At 39.6% G+C, this 20500-nt stretch overlaps 1 protein-coding gene across 5 annotated transcripts in view; it reads right to left on the bottom strand.

Annotated features, from left to right (window-relative positions):
* Positions 1-20122, bottom strand: part of LOC109260760 (ceruloplasmin) — a 90784-nt gene extending 70662 nt beyond the window's left edge. For all 5 annotated transcript variants that reach the window (XM_053903728.1, XM_019439202.2, XM_019439217.2 and 2 more), the window contains exons 1-5: positions 19777-20122; positions 12250-12497; positions 10066-10278; positions 8996-9169; positions 318-572 (exon numbers count right to left, since the gene is read on the bottom strand). In XM_053903728.1, the coding sequence (XP_053759703.1) occupies positions 318-572; positions 8996-9169; positions 10066-10278; positions 12250-12497; positions 19777-19922 (1036 nt within the window). In that variant the 5' untranslated portion in view covers positions 19923-20122. The remainder of the gene's footprint in view (positions 1-317; positions 573-8995; positions 9170-10065; positions 10279-12249; positions 12498-19776) is intronic.
* Between the last annotated feature and the right edge of the window lie 378 nt (positions 20123-20500).

The raw sequence follows: 20500 nt of genomic DNA, 5'->3' as shown, positions 1-20500 counted from the left end.
TACTTTTAGGACAGAAAAGTAATTCAGGGCCAGTTATGCTTTTTCTCAAATTAATATATTTTCATATTTCATTACTTTGTAAAATTCTAGTCTTTCAGTTTTTTTTTATTATATTATGATACATACCATCATAGGAATAAAATTAAGTTACCAGTTCAAAGCTCAGATTATTCTAAAGATATTTAACTTTTAGATTCTTTTTTAAAAAATTTTATTTACTTTTAGATTCTGATTCCCAGTTATCACCCCATTAGTAGTGTAACAGATACATGACTCTTTTTTTGGCTGAAAGCTCATTTCAGGTAAAGATGCCTTACCTTTCAGGTGGTTTAGATTCTGACAGCTAAGCATCCATTCTCCAGGACTCTGGGCCACCATAAAAGCTTCAAAGAGGGTAGCAGGAAAGAGATTGACTGTATCAATACGGTAGTCCTTATTAGTCAACACTTGGCCGTGGAAGAAAGCTGAGTGCACATCAATTTCATTACCCATGCCAAAAAGATACCATTTTACTTTGTCTTCTGCACACATGGAGAGTCCTGGGAGACTTCCAAAAGTATATCCATTCACAGCTGTAAGTCAAGATCAGAGATTGTGATTAAAAACATTGGTGCCTGGGATGGTAATAGTTATCTCTATAGAAATAGATATCAATTTGGATTGGAAAATACCTGGCACATGTACTGCTATTCCTTCCTCCGTACCTACATCAGACATTGCTAATCAATCATAGCACTCTTATTTTGGACCTGAATTCAGTCTCAGGATTTTTCTCAACACATTAGCAGATGAACACAACAATGAAGATGAAACCTATTTTTTCTCTGTTATAAGCTATACACATTAGCTGTGTAGCTGTGTATTAGTATGTATATATGGGTATTTGTAAATATAATGAATGCATATATATGTGCATATATACAAAATGTACACACAGAGTAAATTTAAGAAAGACTGAATGTTATTTCATAATCAATCACATATCATGTTGATAGTGGTAATATTAATTTTGATTTTTTCTTTTTGCATGTTAGGACTTTGCTGATTTTCTACAGTGAACATGAATTCCTTGTGTCATAAGAACACAAGGAAAGCTTTTTTTTTTTTTCCTTTTTTAGAGATTATAAGTCAAAATTGGAAGAGATGTGACGGCAAAAAGAAGAAATCCAGGGGAAGGATAGTAAGGACCAGTAAAAGAGCCACAAAGACCTAAAAATTTGAAGGCAGAATGGCCCAAGACCCTTTAAAGAAACCTAGGGGGACTTTAATACTCCACTTACAACAGTGGATAGATCATCCAGACACAGCATCAATAAAGAAACAAGGGCTCTGGATGATACATTGATCAGATGGACTTGACAGATATATTTACAACTCTGCATCCCAAAGCAAAAGAATATACTTTCTTCTCAAGTGCACATGGAACATTCTCCAAGATAGATCACATACTGGGTCACAAAACAGCCCTTCATAAGTATACAAGAATTGAGATCATACCATGCACACTTTCAGACCACAATGCTATGAAGCTTGAAATCAACCACAGGAAAAAGTCTGGAAAACCTCCAAAAGCATGGAGGTTAAAGAACATCCTACTAAAGAATAAATGGGTCAACCAGGCAATTAGAGAAGAAATTTAAAAAATATATGGATACAAATGAAAATGAAAATACAACAACCCAAATGCTTTGGGATGCAGCAAAGACAGTCCTGAGAGGAAAATACATTGCAATCCAGGCCTATCTCAAGAAACAAGAAAAAACCCAAATACAAAATCTAACAGTACACCTAAAGGAAATAGAAGCAGAGCAACAAAGACACCCCAAACCCAGCAGAATAAGAGAAATAATAAATATCAGAGCAGAAACAAACAATATAGAATCTAAAAAAACAGTAGAGAAGCTCAATGAAACCAAGAGTTGGTTTTTCGAAAAAATAAACAAAATTGATAAACCTCTAGCCAGGCTTCTCAAAAAGAGAAGGGGGAGGACCCAAATAGATAAAATCATGAATGAAAATGGAATTATTACAGCCAATCCCTCAGAAATACAAGCAATTATCAGGGAATGCTATGAAAAATTATATGCCAAAATGTTGGGGAAGATAGCAGTGTAGGAGGATGCTAGGCTCATGGCGTCCTGCGGATCACTTAGATTCCACCCACACCGGCCTAAATAACCCAGAAAACTGCCAGAAGACTAGTAGAATGGATTCTCCAGAGCCAAGCATAGATGAGAGGCCCACGGAAGAGAGTAGGAAGGGTGGAGAGGCGGTGTGTGCTACACGGACTGCTGGGAGGGAGCCGGGGTGGAGGGGCAGCCCGCCGGCAAAGCAGAGCCCCCGAGTCTTGCTTGCAAAAGCGGAGGGGCCAGACGGAGTGTGTTCTGACAACAAGCGGGACTTAACATCTGGAAGGTTATAAGTTAACAGCTCTGCTCAGAGAGCGGGAGGGCTGGAGGACAACGGGAGGGAGAGTTGTTGAGCCCCGGACGACAGAGCTCAGCTTGGTGGGGAACAAAGGCGCTCACCAGCGCCATCTCCCTCGCCCATCCCCCAGCCAAAATCCCAAAGGGAACCAGTTCCTGTCAGGGAACTTGCTTGCACTGCGCAAACACCCAACACTGTGCTTCTGCGGATCCATCCCTCCGAAAGGTCTGACTCTCCCCCGGTGCCGCAGGGCCCCTCCCAAAGCAGATCACTGAAGGAAAAGCTAGCTGAGCCTACGCCTCCCGCCCCTGTGCATGCTGCCGATTCACCCCAGCTAATACGCCAAATCCCCAGCACCACAAGCCTAGCAGTGTGCAAGCAGCTCAGACAGGGGCCACGCCACCCCACAGTGAATCCTGCCCCTAGGAGAGGGGAAGAGAAGGTACACACCAGTCTGACTGTGGCCCCAACAGTGGGCTGGGGGCAGACATCAGGTCTGACTGCGGCCCCACCCACCAATGCAAGTTATTCAAGACAGCACAGAGGAAGTGCCCTGCAGTTCCCCACCACTCCAGGGACTATCCAAAATGACAAAACGGAAGAATTCCCCTCAAAAGAAACTCCAGGAAATATCGACAGCTAACGAACTGATCAAAAATGTTGTAAACAATATAACAGAAAGTGAATTTAGAATAATAGTCATAAAATTAATTGCTGGGCTTGAAAACAGTATAGAGGACAGCAGAGAATCTATTGCTACAGAAATCAAGGGACTAAGGAACAGCCAGGAGGAGATAAAAAATGCTATTAAAGAGTTGCAAAATAAAATGGAGACTACCACAGCTTGGATTGAAGAGGCAGAGGAGAGAATAGGTGAACTAGAAGATAAAGTTATGGAAAAAGAAGAAGCTGAGAAAAAGAGAGACAAAAAAAATCCAGGCGTATGAGGGGAAAATTAGAGAACTAAGCGATGCACTAAAGAGAAATAATCTACGTATAATTGGTATTCCAGAGGAGGAAGAGAGAGGGAAAGGTGCTGAAGGTGTACTTGAAGAAATCATAGCTGAGAACTTTCCTGATCTGGGGAAGGAAAAAGGCATCGAAATCCAAGAGGCACATTGAACTCCCTTCAGACGTAACTTGAATCGATCTTCTGCACGACATATCATAGTGAAACTGGCAAAATACAACGATAAAGAGAAAATTCTGAAAGCAGCTAGGGATAAATGTGCTCTAACATATAAAGGGAGACCGATAAGACTCGTGACGGATCTCACTACTGAAACTTGGCAGGCCAGAAAGGAATGGCAGGAAGTCTTCAATGTAATGAACAGAAAAAAATATGCAGCCGAGAATCCTTTATCCAGCAAATCTGTCATTTAGAATAGAAGGAGAGATAAAGGTCTTCCCAAACAAAAACTGAAGGAATTCATCACCACTAAACCAGCCCTACAAGAGATCCTAAGGGGGATCATGTGAGACAAAGTACTAGAGACATCGCTACAAGCATGAAACCTACATACATCACAATGACTCTAAACCCATATCTTTCTATAATAAGACTGAATGCAAATGGACTAAATGCACCAACCAAAAGACATAGGGTATCAGAATGGATAAAAAAACAAGACCCATCTATTTGCTGTCTATAAGAGACTCATTTTAGACCTGAGGACACTTTCAGATTGAAAGTGAGGGGATGGAGAACTATCTATCATGCTACTGGAAGTCAAAAGAAAGCTGGAGTAGCCATACTTATATCAGACAAACTAGACTTTAAATTAAAGGCTGTAACAAGAGATGAAAAAGGGCATTATATAATCATTACAGGGTCTATCCTCCAAGAAGAACTAACAATTATAAATGTCTATCACCGAATACAGGAGCCCCCAAATATATAAAACAATTACTCACAAACATAAGCAACCTTATTGACAAAAATGTGGTATTTGCAGGGGACTTTAATACTCCACTAACAGCAATGGATAGATCATCTAGACACATGGTCAATAAAGAAACAAGGACCCTGAATGATTATTGGATCAGATGGACTTGACAGATATATTTACAACTCTGAATCCCAAAGCAACAGAATATATTATTGGATCAGATGGACTTGACAGATATATTTACAACTCTGCATCCCAAAGCAACAGAATATACTTTCTTCTTGAGTACACATGGAACATTCTCCAAGATAGATCACATACTGGGTCACAAAACAGCCCTTCATAAGTATACAAGAATTGAGATCATACCATGCACACTTTCAGACCACAATGCTATGAAGCTTGAAATCAACCACAGGAAAAAGTCTGGAAAACCTCCAAAAGCATGGAGGTTAAAGAACACCCTACTAAAGAAGAGTGGGTCAACCAGACAATTAGAGAAGAAATTTAAAAATATATGGAAACAAACGAAAATGAAAATACAACAACCCAAATGCTTTGGGACACAGCAAAGGCAGTCCTGAGAGGAAAATACATTGCAATCCAGGCCTATCTCAAGAAACAAGAAAAATCTCAAATACAAAATCTAACAGCACACCTAAAGGAAATAGAAGCAGAACAGCAAAGACACCCCAAACCCAGAAGAGAAATAATAAAGATCAGAGCAGAAACAAACAATATAGAATCTAAAAAGCTGTAGAGCAGATCAATGAAACCAAGAGTTGGTTTTTTGAAAAAATAAACAAAATTGATAAACCTCTAGCCAGGCTTCTCAAAAAGAAAAGGGAGAGGACCCAAATAGATAAAATCATGTATGAAAATGGAATTATTACAACCAATCCCTCAGAAATACAAGCAATTGTCAGGGAATAACATTAAAAATTATATGCCAACAAACTGGACAACCTGGAAGAAATGGACAAGTTCCTAAGCACCCACACACTTCCAAAACTCAAACAGGAAGAAATAGAAAATTTGAACAGACCCATAACCAGCGAAGAAATTGAATCAGTTATCAAAAATCTCCCAACAAATAAGAGTCCAGGACCAGATGGTTTCCCAGGGGAATTCTACCAGACATTTAAAGCAGAGATAATACCTATCCTTCTCCAGCTGTTCCAAAAATAGAAAGAGAAGGAAAACTTCCAGACTCATTCTATGAAGCCAGCATTACTTTGATTCCCAAACCAGACAGAGACCCAGCAGAAAAAGAGAACTACAGACCAATATCCCTGATGAATATGGATGCAAAAATTCTCAATAAGATACTAGCAAATTGAATTCAACAGCATATAAAAAGAATTATTCACCATGATCTAGTGGGATTCATTCCTGGGCTGCCGGGCTGGTTTAATATTCGCAAATCCATCAATGTGATACATCACATTAATAAAAGAAAAGATAAGAACCATATGATCCTGTCAATCGATGCAGAAAAAGCATTTGACAAAATTCAGCATTCTTTCTTAATAAAGACCCTTGAGAAAGTTGGGATAGAAGGAACATACTTAAACATCATAAAAGCCATTTATGAAAAGCCCACAGCTAATATCATCCTCAATGGGGAAAAACTGAGAGCTTTCCCCCTGAGATCAGGAACACGACAGGGATGTCCACTCTCACCACTGTTGTTTAACATAGTGTTGGAAGTGCTAGCATCAGCAATCAGACAAAAAAAGGAAATCAAAGGCATCAAAATTGGCAAAGATGAAGTCAAGCTTTCACTTTTTGCATGATATTCCATGTAGATGACATGGAAAAACCAATAGACTCCACCAAAAGTCTGCTAGAACTGATACATGAATTCAGCAAAGTCGCAGGATATAAAATCAATGTGCAGAAATCAGTTGCATTCTTATACACTAATAACGGAGCAACAGAAAGATAAATAAAGAAACTGATCCCATTCACAACTACACCAAGAAGCATAAAATACCTAGCAATAAACCTAACCAAAGATGTAAAAGATCTGTATGCTGAAAACTATAGAAAGCTTATGAAGGAAACTGAAGAAGATACAAAGAAATAGAACAACATTCTGTGCTCATGGGTTGTAAGAATAAATATTGTTGAAATGTCAATACTACCCAAAGCTATCTACACATTCAATGCAATCCCAATCAAAATTGCACCAGCATTCTTCTTGAAGCTAGAACAAGCAATCCTAAAATTCATACAGAACCACAAAAGGCCCCGAATAGCCAAAATAATTTTGAAGAAGAAGACCAAAGCAGGAGGCATCACAATCCCAGACTTTAGCCTCTACTACAAAGCTGTCATCATCAAGACAGCATGGTATTGGCACAAAAACAGACACATAGACCAATGCAATAGAGACTCCAGAATTGGACCCACAAAAGTAGGGCCAACTAGTCTTTGACAAAGCAGGAAAGAATATCCAGTGGAAAGACAGTCTCTTTAACAAATGGTGCTGGGAGAACTGGACAGCAACATGCAGAAGACCATTCACCATTCACAAAAATAAACTCAAAGTGGATAAAGGACCTGAATGTGAGACAGAAAACCATCAAAACCCTAGAGGATAAAGCAGGAAAAAACCTCTCTGACATCAGCCGCAGCAATTTCTTACTTGACACATCCCCAAAGGCAAGGGAATTAAAAGCAAAAGTGAACTATTGGGACCTCATGAAGATAAAAAGCTTCGGCATGGCAAAGGAAACAATCAACAAAACTAAAAGGCAACCAACGGAATGGGAAAAGATATTTGCAAATGACATATTAGACAAAGGGCTAGTATCCAAAATCTATGAACAACTCACCAAACTCCATACCCAAAAAAACAAATAATCCAGTGAAGAAATGGACAGAAGACATGAATTGATACTTCTCTAAAGAAGACATCCAGATGGCCAACAGGCACATGAAAAGATGCTCAATGTCACTCCTCATCAGGGAAATACAAACCAAAACCACACTGAGATATCACCTCATGCCGGTCAGAGTGGCTAAAATGAACAAATCAGGAGACTATAGATGCTGGAGAGGATGTGGAGAAACGGGAACCCTCTTGCACTGTTGGTGGGAATGCAGACTGGTGCAGCCACTCTGGAAAACAGTGTGGAGGTTCCTCAAAAAATTAAGAATAGATCTACCCTATGACCCAACAATAGCACTTCTAGGAATTTACCCAAGGGATACAGGAGTGCTGATGCATAGGACCACTTGTACCCCAATGTTTATAGCAGCACTCTCAACAATAGCCAAATTATAGAAAGAGCCTAAATGTCCATCAACTGATGAATGGATAAAGAAATTGTGGTTTGTATCTACAATGGAATACTACATGGCAATGAGAAAGAATGAAACATGGCCCTTTGTAGCAACGTGGATGGAACTGGAGAGTGTGATGCTAAGTGAAATAAGCCATACAGAGAAAGACAGATACCATATGTTTTCACTCTTATGTTGATACTGAGAAACTTAACAGAAGACCATGGGGGAGGGGAAGGGGGAAAAAAAGTTACAGAGAGGGAAGGAGGCAAATCATCAGAGACTCTTAAAAACTGAGAATAAACTGAGGGTTGATGGGGGGTAGGAGGGAGGGGAAAGTGGGTGATGGGCATTGAGGAGGGCACCTGTTGGGATGAGCACTGGGTGTTGTATGGAAACCAATTTGACAATAAGTTTCATATAAAAAAATAAAAATAAAATAAAGAAACCTAGGATCACTATTCAAACTGGGTGGTCCTAGAGATAAGATAGAAATTGGTTCTGGGAAACACCATGAATGTATGTGATACAACAGAGGTACGACCAGACCTATCCAGACTAGACCTTGAGTATCTTTTTCTAACATCTATTTTGTTAGTGCATAACAAAGGCAGGATTGAAGTATAGAAAGGGGACCTTCCAGCCAGAAATAAACAAAAGTTGGGGGGAAAAATCTGCACTTTGTTAGTTTTTCTGCTTTGGTAGTTTTTTTTTGTATTCTCGGTTTCTGAGTAAAGGTAATTTTGAAGAAGCTGAATACAAACAAACAAAAAGCCATACTTATTGGTCTAGTTGGTGTTAAGAGATTTAATTTCTTATGCAAATTCTGAGTGATAGACAACCTTACTAAGCTCATTATTTTGAGTCTGAGAATTAAGGAGGAGCCTAGGCAGTAAAGAAAGCATTTCTAGAAGAAATAAAGTGAATTAAAAGATAGAAAAAAAATGATGCAGAGGGACAATGTATATATAAAAGAAATACCTTTTAGAACTGTAGTTTGAGCTATCTTAAGTATAGTTCAATGCTTTATGATATAAAGATAATTTTCAGCATTTAGTTTAATAATTGTAGGCAGCCTCAAATAAATTTTAGAATGAGTTTGGAGAATAAACAAACATATAAATAAATATAACATACGTATACATTAAACCAAAATTGATGATGTTTTCTCCTTATTAGTTTGGGAACAATTTGGTGTATCCAGTTTTACCTGGCACAGAGTTTTGATTTGATCTGTTTAGCTAAATATGAAGTTGCAGGTTTAATAAGCTTTCTTATCAGGGCCAGAGATTAGAAACACACTACTTATTCATGTGAAGGAATAGATCTAGCAGACTTAATGGATCAAGAAAAATAAGATTAAGTTAACACGCTTTCTGTAATCTTACAATACATCCTGTTACTCTCTTGGAAATCTTCGTTATCTTCCTCAACTTTCTCTGGTTCAGAGCAGTAGGTTTTAATGTTGTCATATAGGTACCAGCTGAGATTTTCATCCACCACAGAAAACATCAGCACAAATTCTTGGTCAATATTTTTTTCTTTTTCTTGATCCAGAGAATCTGAAGTGAAAATTACTATTTTAGTAGAAGTTACTCTTTAGCATGTATTTTTAGCAGGTGATTTATAGCTTTAAAATTTTACTTTTCTAATACACCCCCAATCTGGATTTGTCACTTCTGTTTTACAGATGGAAACACCAGGAAACTTTATGTTCAGTATCCTGAGCTTACAGATACTCATATATCTGGATGCCCATTGACCACGTAACTATTCAATGCTTTTTTGGCAAATGAGAAGGTTGGAATTCAAAGTTGTGTGTATATCTTCTGGTGCATACATCCACAAACTAAGACAATAAGTCTTTGAAGGTAACTCATTATTGTTCAAGTGAGAATTAGCTTTCAAGCTCTTTTTTTTTTTTTTTTTTTTAAGTAGGCTTCATGCCTAGTGTGGAGCCCAATGTGTGGCTTGAACTCATGACTGTGAGATCAAGACCTGAGCTGATGCTTAACTGACTGAGACACTCAGATGCCCCTGGATTTCAAGCTCTTGAGCTGCATTGTCTTTTTCATGATGCTGGAAATAGTTACTGTGATATTATATTTACCAACGCAATGCAGATAACTACAGATCTAGCACCATGGAGTGCCACTAAGGGAGCCACTTCTGGTAAAGTCACACATCTCTTCAACACCACTGTTGGAAACTGGATACAGCAAACCTATCTTCCAGGAGAGCATGTTTCTTGCAGCGTGGTAATGGGTGTGAATACTTGTTCCATTTATTTCTTCTTCTTCTCCTGCCCTGTTCTTTTCCCCTTTTTATCTAGATTTACTCCTTCTCAACCTTACCTACTCAGTCATAACACAGAAGATTTGACTTCTATGTTAAAAAACAAACTCCTCTGTCTCTTGCCTGTTGGTCATACACTGTGAGCAACAATGAAAAAATTTACCTTTTTTACAGAATATTAAAGGTCCGATGAGTCCTGAGGCGATATCTTTTGGAGCATCAATGTGGGAATGGTAAATCCTGGTCACACAATTGCTATCTCCCTCACCAGGACTTTGCTCTTGGGTGGCGTTCATTACATATGTGTACTGCTCACCAGGATGCACTTTGTCATCTGCTTTGTGAAAATCTGTGGTGTTATCAGGATAGATGGCCCCTAAGAAGCAATACGCAGTGAAGTTACAAAGTGAATGTATTTGAACTTAAAAGAGAGAATAGATGATCCATTAATTTATTTGGCAAATGTGTATTCAACTTGTAGTATGTGCCCCTTTGGGAATGTAGTGATGTCCTATTTGAACACACAAGCGTGAGAGGCTAATGACTAGGGGGTCTGGAAGCTTCACCAAAAATTTGGTTGTTATTTTTTTTTAACGTTTATTTATTTTTGAGACAGAGAGAGACAGAGCATGAACAGGGGAGGGGCAGAGAGAGAGGGAGACACAGAATCTGAAACAGGCTCCAGGCTCTGAGCTGTCAGCACAGAGCCCGACGCGGGGCTTGAACTCATGGACCGTGAGATCATGACCTGAGCCGAAGTCGGACGCTTAACCGACCAAGCCACCCAGGCGCCCCTGGTTGTTATTTTTTAACTTACTGAATACTTACTGAATCTTAAGGGAGTAGTAATAGAGCATAGTGACTTCTGGTTTGCAGTGTAAAGAACCACTTTTGCTCTGGGGTCATGGTATGGAAGTATGAACAAAATGGCTACTCTCTCTTATCATTTGAGACATCTTATAGGATGTCAAATTTCCACCCATGAACTAACTATGGATTTTTAAAAATTCTGTACTTTTACTTTTGGAAATTTCCAAAAATACGTAAAAGTTGAGGAAATAATATGGTGAACTTCCATTTACCCATCAACCAAGCTTTAATAATGATAAACTCAAGACCAATCCTGTTTCATCTACACCCCCACCCACTCTTAACCCCATCACCATCGAATTAATTGTAAAGCAAATCCCAGGCATCATATCATTTCACTAATAAATACTTGAATATATACTTCTAAAGGATAAGAACTGTTTTTTCCTTTAACATGAAGACAATATAACTACCATGCCTTAAAAATGATTAATACCCTACTATGCCATGAATTTGTAAAAAAGAAATAAGATGGCAGTCAGCCTCTAAGCTATGAATGTAACTGTTTGTTTCAGAAAAACAAATAAAAATATATGGTCAAAACATTCACCCTCTAAAGCAAAGCCTCTGTAAAAAAGAAAACTAATAATTTTAAAGCTCTAATTTTATCTTAATTTCCAAACTTAATCCTTATAATTTCAATTAACATGGTCTCCGCATTTTTGCTTATGATAATGCCTGACATTCATTGAGCTATTACCATGTACATCATTGTCCCTATTTTATATATGAGGAAACTGAAGCATAGAGAATTTAAGTAACTTAGCTGAGATCATTATTCAGCCAGTGAAAGACAAGGCTGCACTTGAAGCTTTGTCTATTACTTTCAAAGTCCTCGCTCTTATCCATAACAAAACCCCACCTCTTTTTATCATTATCATCAACAAGTACTAAAAATGATATCACAGACACCAAACCTATTCTTTGTTCTTCCTGTACCATCTTTAAGGTTTCTAAGTCCTACATTCAAATGACCTTTCCGTTAATTGTATCTCAGATGCGACTCTGGGGTCATCCAGCCATGTGTACCATTTGACTGATGCAAGAGACTACTCAGACTGCCTTAGGTAGGACAGAGTTAATCCAGAGTTAGGATGCTACGTGACAATGACCACAGTATGGTCACATGTAGGAACTTTAGAGTTAAGACAACCCCTATCTTGAGTCCTGTTTCTTCCCTCTGGATGTTTGCCTTTTCTAGGCCTTCATGCACATTGCCTAGTCCTCTCATTCTCTTTGGCTGGCGAGTTGCCAGGCACTGGTAGGGAAGTCCCAGCTCTTGCTGCCTCTCACTGTATAGTCTACCCAAGAGTTCTTTCACACAAGCAAGTGCAACCAAGGGAAACACAGCATAGTAACACACTTACACATCTTCTCCAGGAGGGGAGGCCATAATCTTAGATGTTAAAAAAAAAAAAAAAAGTGCTCCTACTGAAAATTACGAGGAAATTCCAGCTAGACTATGAGCTGAACTTACCCTCATGTTCCTTATGGTAAGTTACTCCATGTGGATGGAAAGTGTAGGGCCTAGAGGCAAAGTTTTTTAGGTGAACATAAACTTTATCTTCAGTTTCAGCTTTGATAACAGGGCCTAAAAACCCCAGCCAGACAGGTTTTTCTATAATTGTGCTAAAAGTTCTGTCTGTGTACTGAACATAAAGGGCCTTCTTATACAACCTTCCAATTCTATCTGGGCCATTTTGAAGATAGATATCTGAATGTTCCCTGCAAAAGAAAAGAAGACAACTCTATCAGAAGCCATCATTTCTGGGGATAACATTATAACATCTCATGTAATTAAAGAGAAATTAATGACCATATCACATCAAATGTTTGCCTGTTATTGTAGGGGTGCTTCCAAAAATGAAGAGGTGAGCTGGCACTTACCCTCCTATTTTAAGTATGTGAGGCGTCCCGCATCAGGTGTGATAGCAGCAAATCATGTGTGAAGCCACCATTAATATATGGTGTATCTCACCAGACTATTTTTCTACAGGATTTTTATGTTACAATACAGAAACATTATGAAGTCGAATACAAAGTGAAAGTAAAATGCAGGTAAAGCAGTTAAGACCTTACCTATTACTCTTTCAGCTACCGGAAGAAAATGAGTTTATAAGCAGTGAGTCCGGATATTTGAGACTTCAGAGTGTGTATATATTTTGTTTTCCTAAATACATAAAATTAATGATACTATACTAATCCTACATTTTTTATTTCCTTTAGCAGCACTAAATCAAGATCGGAATTGATGTATGCAGTTTATGTGGGTTTTAAAATTACCTTTGGCTGCAAATTACCCTTATGTTCTTTTAATCCCTTGCTACCGAAAATGTTTGACTAGTGAATGTTTATATTCTGCTTTGTGGCTGATTAGTAGTTGCTCGAAACTTTCTAAAAATGTTAGCAAAGTAAATTGTAGTGCGGGGCGGGGGTGGGTGGAAAAAGGAAGAAAAGAAAAGGGAAGAAAGAAAGTGGGTTCGGTGATCACACTTTTAAAGTGATTCTTAGGCTGTCCTTAACAGAAGGCTCTAAGTAGCTCATTGGGATCTGTTGGTGAGTAACACCATCTACCCATTTAGGAGGACTCACCGAAAACCTGGACTTTGGCAAGCCCCTCCACAAATGGGATCTCCTCCGATAGAATAAAAACTGCTAACACTCAGGCTGATGATCTGGGGGTTGTGCTTCTTCGTGTGAGTGTGTGTGCTGCGGACTTTCACCTCAGGGATCTTTGATGCCTCGCCATTTCTTCTTAATTCCTGTGGAGCCGGCTGATCTGACTGAAGAATAAACTTTGTGTCCTCAGCTGTAAGCTCCTCGGAAAGAGTGAGAAATACTTCTCCTTCTTTTCTTCAAGACGAGAGGAGGGCTTGTCTGGAAGCTCTGGACTTCCCTTGCTGCAAAGGTTAAAGGCCCAGTTTTTCAAAACTCTAGAGCTGTAGCTCCTAAGTTTTGATGCGCGTAGGAATCTACTGAGGCCCTTGAGGAAATGCAAGCTCTTGAGCCCCAGCCCCATTTATTCTGATTGCTTGCCTCTGGGGCAGGGCCCAGACATTCATAGTTTCTAACAAACACCCAGCTGTGTTCTATTGCAGGCAGGCCGCTCTGGGCTCATGGGTAACCTGAGTGGGAGGCTCCGAAGTGAAGGAAAAGAGAGCTGCCTAATCCCAGAGGCAGTGGGATTTCTTGGGACTGTGAGACAGAAGGGTGGCAGGATCTGTTTCCAGGCCATACCCTGGTGGCGGCCAGACCTCTGTTGGTATAGTTGCATGAGGACATCCGATTAAGCCTGAGTGCCGGAGGCAGGGGTGGTCCTGGAGGCTGAGTTTGAGTGGCAGCAGGTGTCGGAAACAGCAGAGCACCACGCACTGGACTGACCAGAGGACATCGACCATGAGGATCTCATCGTTGGCACCACATACCAAAGACCCCACTTTTCCTGGATTGTGTTAACTCCAGGATTCCAGATTGTTCACCGAAAAATGAACCCTTTTGATGGGAAGGGAGCCAAGCTGGAAGTTAGAAAAACAAAGAGGCATCCTTTGTTTTATTTCTCTCAGTTGGTTCCATTTTCTAATTGTTGTGGTTTCCATTTTGTTAGAATGAAATAGAAAAATGGATTCAGGAAGGCTCAGAGAGACTTCAAGGGCATCCAAATGCACGGGAAAATAGGACAGGGGTGTGAATTCTTTAAAGCTGCAGCATTCGTATTAACAGAAATGGTCTTAACAAGTGGATGTTTTAACAACAGCAAAATTCTGAGGCACTGAAGACCATTGAGATTGAAAGCAGATTCCTGCAGTACTCAGTGCTGCAAGGAGGTTAGCAAGAGTACAGTGTTAGTCTGGCATACGGCTGTAGCAAAGCTCACAGTGCAAAGACAGAATTCCTCTCTTGTCACCAGACGACCCTGGCCCGCTCAGTCTTAGGCCCATTCACATCTGAGGGTAACTTTTCTCCAGCATCTCTTATTGCTAGGAGATGAGTCCTGGTGATTTTTTTTTAATTTAAATTTGTTTTAACGTTTATTTTTGAGAGAGAGGGAAAGAGACAGAATGTGAGTGGGGCAGGGGCAGAGAGAGAGAGAGAGAGAGAGTGAGACACAGACCCTGAAGCAGGCTCCAGGCTCTGAGCTGTCAGCACAGAGTCTGACGCAGGGTGAGAGGCCACAAACCGTGAGATCATGACCTGAGCCAAAGTTAGATGCTTAACTGACTGAGCCACCCAGGTGCCCCTCCTGGTGATATTTAAATAGAGATTCTAATCTTTGTTCTAAAATGCCCTGTTGATACACATTTTATATAGGTCAAGTTTTAAAATAGCCCTCAAATTCTTTTTTATTGAATTTTTAAAAGTGTATTTATTTATTTTTGAGAGAGAGAGAGAGTGTGTGTACAAGCGGGGGAGGGACAGAGAGAGGGAGAGAGAGAGAATTCCAAGCAGACACTGCACTGTAAGTGCAGAGCCTAAGGTGGGGCTTGAACTCATGAACCGTGAGATCATGACCTGAACCGAAGTCAGAGGTTCAACCGAATAAGCCTCCCAGGCGCCCAGCCCTCAAATTCTTAAGGCTTCATTCAATACAGTGTGTATAGATACTTTCTGAACATGACTCTGAAACATTTGGGAATATGTCACGTCCTGTTCCAATAAAATTCAGTGGGCTTTGCCAGAATGCCTTCACTGCACATTTATCCCATATTAATCACCTCCTGAAACAGGACAAGCATTGCCCAATCTTCAGGGCTCACTCTTTGTACACAGAGATTTGGGGGAGGCAAGAATTGCTTTTAAAGTAGTTGATCTGAAGTTATATTCAGAGTTTTTAACATTTGGAATTGCTTTTATATACACGGCAGTATGCAAAATGTTTCCCATCTTGTTTTTTTTTTTTTTAAACAAAATGAACTCTTGACAAAATTGGGAAATATTTCACATCATGTGATACTTTGGGGGAGGTCTATTTGATTATGTGCTGTCTACAAAGGAACATCAAAGGGTCATTAGGAGGTGTCTATTTAATTTCAAGGGCACCTGGGTGACTCAGTCAGTTGAGTGTCAGACTTCAACTTATTAGCTCACAGTTTGTGAGTTCAAGCCCCACATCAGGCTCACTGCTCTCAGAGCAGAACCCCTCTGTCCTCCTTGCTCTCTGCCCCTCCCCCACTTGCGCTCTCCGTCTCTCAAAATAAACATTAATTTCAAGAACATAGTGTGGGGACTAGGGTCAGTTACTGGAAGTTTGCAGTAAGTTTGCCAGTTATTCAGTCAAAAGAATCTATTATAGTTGTTCTTTGAATCAAGCAAATCATTCACGTTAATTGTAGATCCTTCTGTTGACAATTGTAACATGCTCTTTTCTATTCATTACAAAGATATTGTCTCCCTCTCAGTAATCATATCCCACCTTTTTATCCCCCCATCTTCTAGAATCCTATAGCCAACTCTTATAATTTCTGGCAGATTCAGACTCAGAAGTGAGTTTTTAATGGTAGTGGAATTAAAAAAATTTTACTGACTCAGTAAGATGATAATAAAGTTACATCTTCCCATAAATTCAGAATGTACTTGAATGGTCTTGGCTTATGTTTAGACTTGATTACTGAAATGTCGGTAATGGGAAAAGTTTCTGGATTCTTATCTTCATCGGTTGAGACACAGGACATTAGTTTTCCATTGCCAAATAACAAATTGTCACATAGTAGCTTAAAAGAACACCCACTGATTGTTTCACAGCTCAGTGGGTCAGAAGTCTGGCATGGCATGACTATCTTCTCCCCTCAGGTTATCACAAGGCTGACATCAAGGTGTTGGCTGGTCTGAGCACTCATCTGGAGGACCTGGAGAAATCTGCTTCCAAGCTCATTCAGGTTATTGGCAGAATTCAGCTCACTGTGATAGTAGGATTGAAATCCCCACTTCCTGGCCAGCTGTAAGCCAAGGACCTCACCCGCCTCCTCAGGGCCACCTGTATTCCTTCTCAAGTGGCGTCTTCTGTCTTCGAGTTAGCAGCAGTTTGTTGAATCACCTCAAATCTCTTTTCTTCTTTCTCTCCTTCTTCTAGAGAATTCTTTGGTTTAGATTAGGCCCACCCAGATCATCTCCCTATTTTAAAGTCAACTACACCACTGAATATAACACAGATCACAGAGTATTCGCTCACCATACGGACAGGTTCTGGAGGTTTAGGGCCACCTCTAACATGGTGGATTAGGAGATGGGGCCTTTGGGATGCACTTAGGTCATAAACATGGAGCCCTCATACATGGGATTAGGGCCTTATAAAACATGCTCCAGAGAGATTTGTAGCTTCTTCTACCATGTGAGGACACAGTGAATAGGCTACTATAACCAGGACTAACCAGGAAGAGATCTCTTACTAGAACATGGCCATGCTTGGTACCTTGACTTTGAATTTCTCAGCCTCTAAAACTGCAAAATACATTTCTGTATTCTTCTGTGGTATTTTGCTATAGCAGCCCGAAGAAACTAAAACCTCTGGACATGCTGGTAATCAGACACAAAGAAGGGAGAAACAAGTTGCTACCTAAACTCATGTATACAAAAAGTTTAGCATAGTGTTGGCGAAATTGCTGAATCTGTGTTCAACAGTCACAGTTAGATGTAATTGAAAAAAAAAAAAAATCACAGGCAGAGTGAGCAGTGCCATCTAGAGTCCAAAGATTCTAGGCTGTCCTTGAAGCCACGGATGATCAAACCAATGTTGCAAAACCTCCCTAAACACACACAAGACACAAGAATATTTAAAACCAAAGGAATCCTCTGACCCCCACTTCCCCTCCCCATTCTTTAAAAAAAATTTTTTTTATGTTTATTTATTTTTGAGAGAGAAAGACAGAGAGCGACCACAAGTAGGGGAGGGGCAGCGAGAGAGACACAGAATGTGAAGCTGGCTCCCCGTTCTGTACTATCAGCGCAGAGCCCGACACGAGGCTGGAACTCACTCAGGACCCCAACTCACAAACTGTGAGATCATGACCTGAGCCGAAGCCGGATGCTTAACCGACTGAACCACCGAGGCGTCCCTCCCGGCCCCGTTCTTAAACTCCCTCTCTCTTCTGTCTTCTCTACCTTCTGGTATTACAGACTTCTTCATTAAAGCATGCTTGGAGCAATGTCTTGCACTTCGCTTATGCTCAGTAAAGCTGATTTGATTTTTAATCATGAGTAATAGCAGAAGAATGGTGGATGGGGGCTTGGAGTAAAGCAGACTTTTTTTTTTTTTTAATGTGTCTTGTTTCCCTATAGAAACCATGTATAATTTACATTGTATTTAATCAGGGAAAATCTTGCATTCATACAAAATAATTTGGTGAAGTCATGAAAATAGATCCTATTCCTAAGAAGAGAATACTACCTCAAAACCAGGTTTAAAAAAAAATTATTGTAGGATGTATTAGTTTTGTTTACAATCAGTTATTTTTAGGTCAGAAACTTTGCTTACTGTATATTACTAAATTAATAATTTAACAGATATTATTAGCAGATATGTATTTATTTTTTACTGTGAAAAATGTCAAACATACATAAAATGAATGAGAATAGCATATACCCATCAATAGAACCAACAATTATGAAGATTGGCATACTTGTTTAGCTGTTTTTAAAGATATAATCTTAGCAGCTGATTGTCATTGGGTTCATTTATGCTTTATCAGCATTAAAATGCATTTTAAAAAATTTTGTAATGTGGGGCGCCTGGGTGGATCAGTCAGTTGAGCATTCAACTTCGGCTCAGGTCATGATCTCACGGTCTGTGAGTTCGAGCCCTGCATCAGGCTCTGTACTGACAGCTCAGAGCCTGGAACCTGCTTCCGATTCTGTGTCTCCCTCTCTCTCTGCCCCTCCCCAGCTCATGCTCTGTCTCTCTCTCTCTCAAAAATAAATAAATGTTAAAAAAAAAAATTTTTTTAAATTTGTAATGTTTTTATTTATTTTTGAGAGAGAGAGAGACAGAGCATGAGCTGGGGAGGGGCAGAGAGAGAGGGAGACACAGAATCGGAAGCAGGTTCCAGGCTCTGAGCTGTCAGTACAGAGCCTGATGCAGGGCTCGAACTCACAGACCGTGAGATCATGACCTGAGCCGAAGTTGAATGCTCAACTGACTGATCCACCCAGGCAACCCTAAAATGCATTTTTAAAAGTAGTAAACATGGGGTTTGGTGACAAATGTTTAACTGGCATTATTAAGACTGATGACCTCAGTATAAACTTCATTATAAAAACATCAAGAGCTATACTCATGCTTTTCTATATTGTATGCTGACTATTGCTTGAAATAAGAGGGCTTTCACCTGAAACACGAAAACATTTAAGTTACAGAGTTTTTTTTGACGGGGGGGAGAGCATCACAATAGCTATCTCACATATTTTGTGCATGTCTGATGTACCTCGCACTGTACTAAGAGCTTTACGTGTACCCACTCTTCAAAGAACCCGATGAGGTAGTTTTGTGATCGCCATTTTCCAGATTAGCATGCTAACGCTGAGAGAGAGAAACTTAATTAACTGCGAGTCAACTAACAAGTCTTAAGCACAGTCATGGTTATTAAAATTGTATTTGATTTCTATAAATGATGTTTTAAAGGATTAAAAATCATTTTAGTCTTACCTGCTAATAATCAATAAATGGTATAATCAACATAACATTTTGTACTGTTGTTATTTAAATTAAAGTACTTCTGCACAAACAGACAAGAAGACTGAACCCTGATGAAAGATGCAACATCGACCGGAGGAGGTAATAAGCCCACACAGATCCCCCAGGACCAAGGGGAAATCAGTCGAGCAGCCTTCCCACCCCACCCCCACCAAAACGTGCCCAGGAATTTAGAGGAGTTTTATTAGTTTCCCGGATTTCAAGTCCACATTTTGCAGTTTCCATATACAACAAATTAATAAAACATTTTATCTTCTTCCCTTTATTTTTTAATTGATAACTTATAAATTTGGTCTGTACACAATAAAAATAGTGACTTACCTGTCAACTGAAATTAGTCTCTTTTCCCCATTGTCAGGCGCATAGTTCCAAGTTGTTTCGATAATCCCAATGTAGTAATGTTTCTCTTTCGCCCAGGCTGAGTTACTATATAAAAGTAGAAAAAGACCCAGCAGCAAAATCTTCATTTTTTTTTTTTTCCCTCGTGGAGCCTGAGAAGCAACAAAGTGAAATCAGAAGCAGGCAATTTTATAAATAAGGCTTTCTTCCTTTATTTGCTTGATTGACACATCTTCAGGTTGCACAAAAGTAAATTGTTTCGTAAAAGCAAATAACGTTTCCCACTTCGGCTCAGTTCTCGTAAGCCCAGGGGGAAAAAAAAGGTTTCTGTTGCCAGGCTTCTCTGATTACAAATAAAAAAGCCAACAGTTATTGTTGGAGCCGCTAGAGTGTGCATAACTCTGCTTTCCTCCATTTGTTGTGTAAATTCCAGGAGGGCAAAAATCATCTCTAAATGCTCCCTTTGTTCCTCGAACAATATGCCACAGTACAGCGCCCTGCTCGCAGTGAACTGTTAATAAATCATGAGGAAATTAGGCAAAATGGATTAAAATGTGTCACTCTTTACTTTTGAAATGGCTAACAATACTTGATTGCAACTTGATGAGATGAAGTACGATATTTAGCATGCCAAATTTAAGTATCCCACAATAAGAATCTTATTGTGAAGGATTTATCTATTTTGTATGCTCTTAACACATCTGCA

Source organism: Panthera pardus, unplaced genomic scaffold, assembly GCF_024362965.1.
Source record: "Panthera pardus isolate Hobbes unplaced genomic scaffold, ASM2436296v1 HiC_scaffold_16, whole genome shotgun sequence".
Classification (NCBI taxonomy): Eukaryota; Metazoa; Chordata; class Mammalia; order Carnivora; family Felidae; genus Panthera; species Panthera pardus.
The sequence above is the reverse complement of the archived record's forward strand: the minus strand, read 5'-3'. Positions and strand labels throughout refer to the sequence as shown.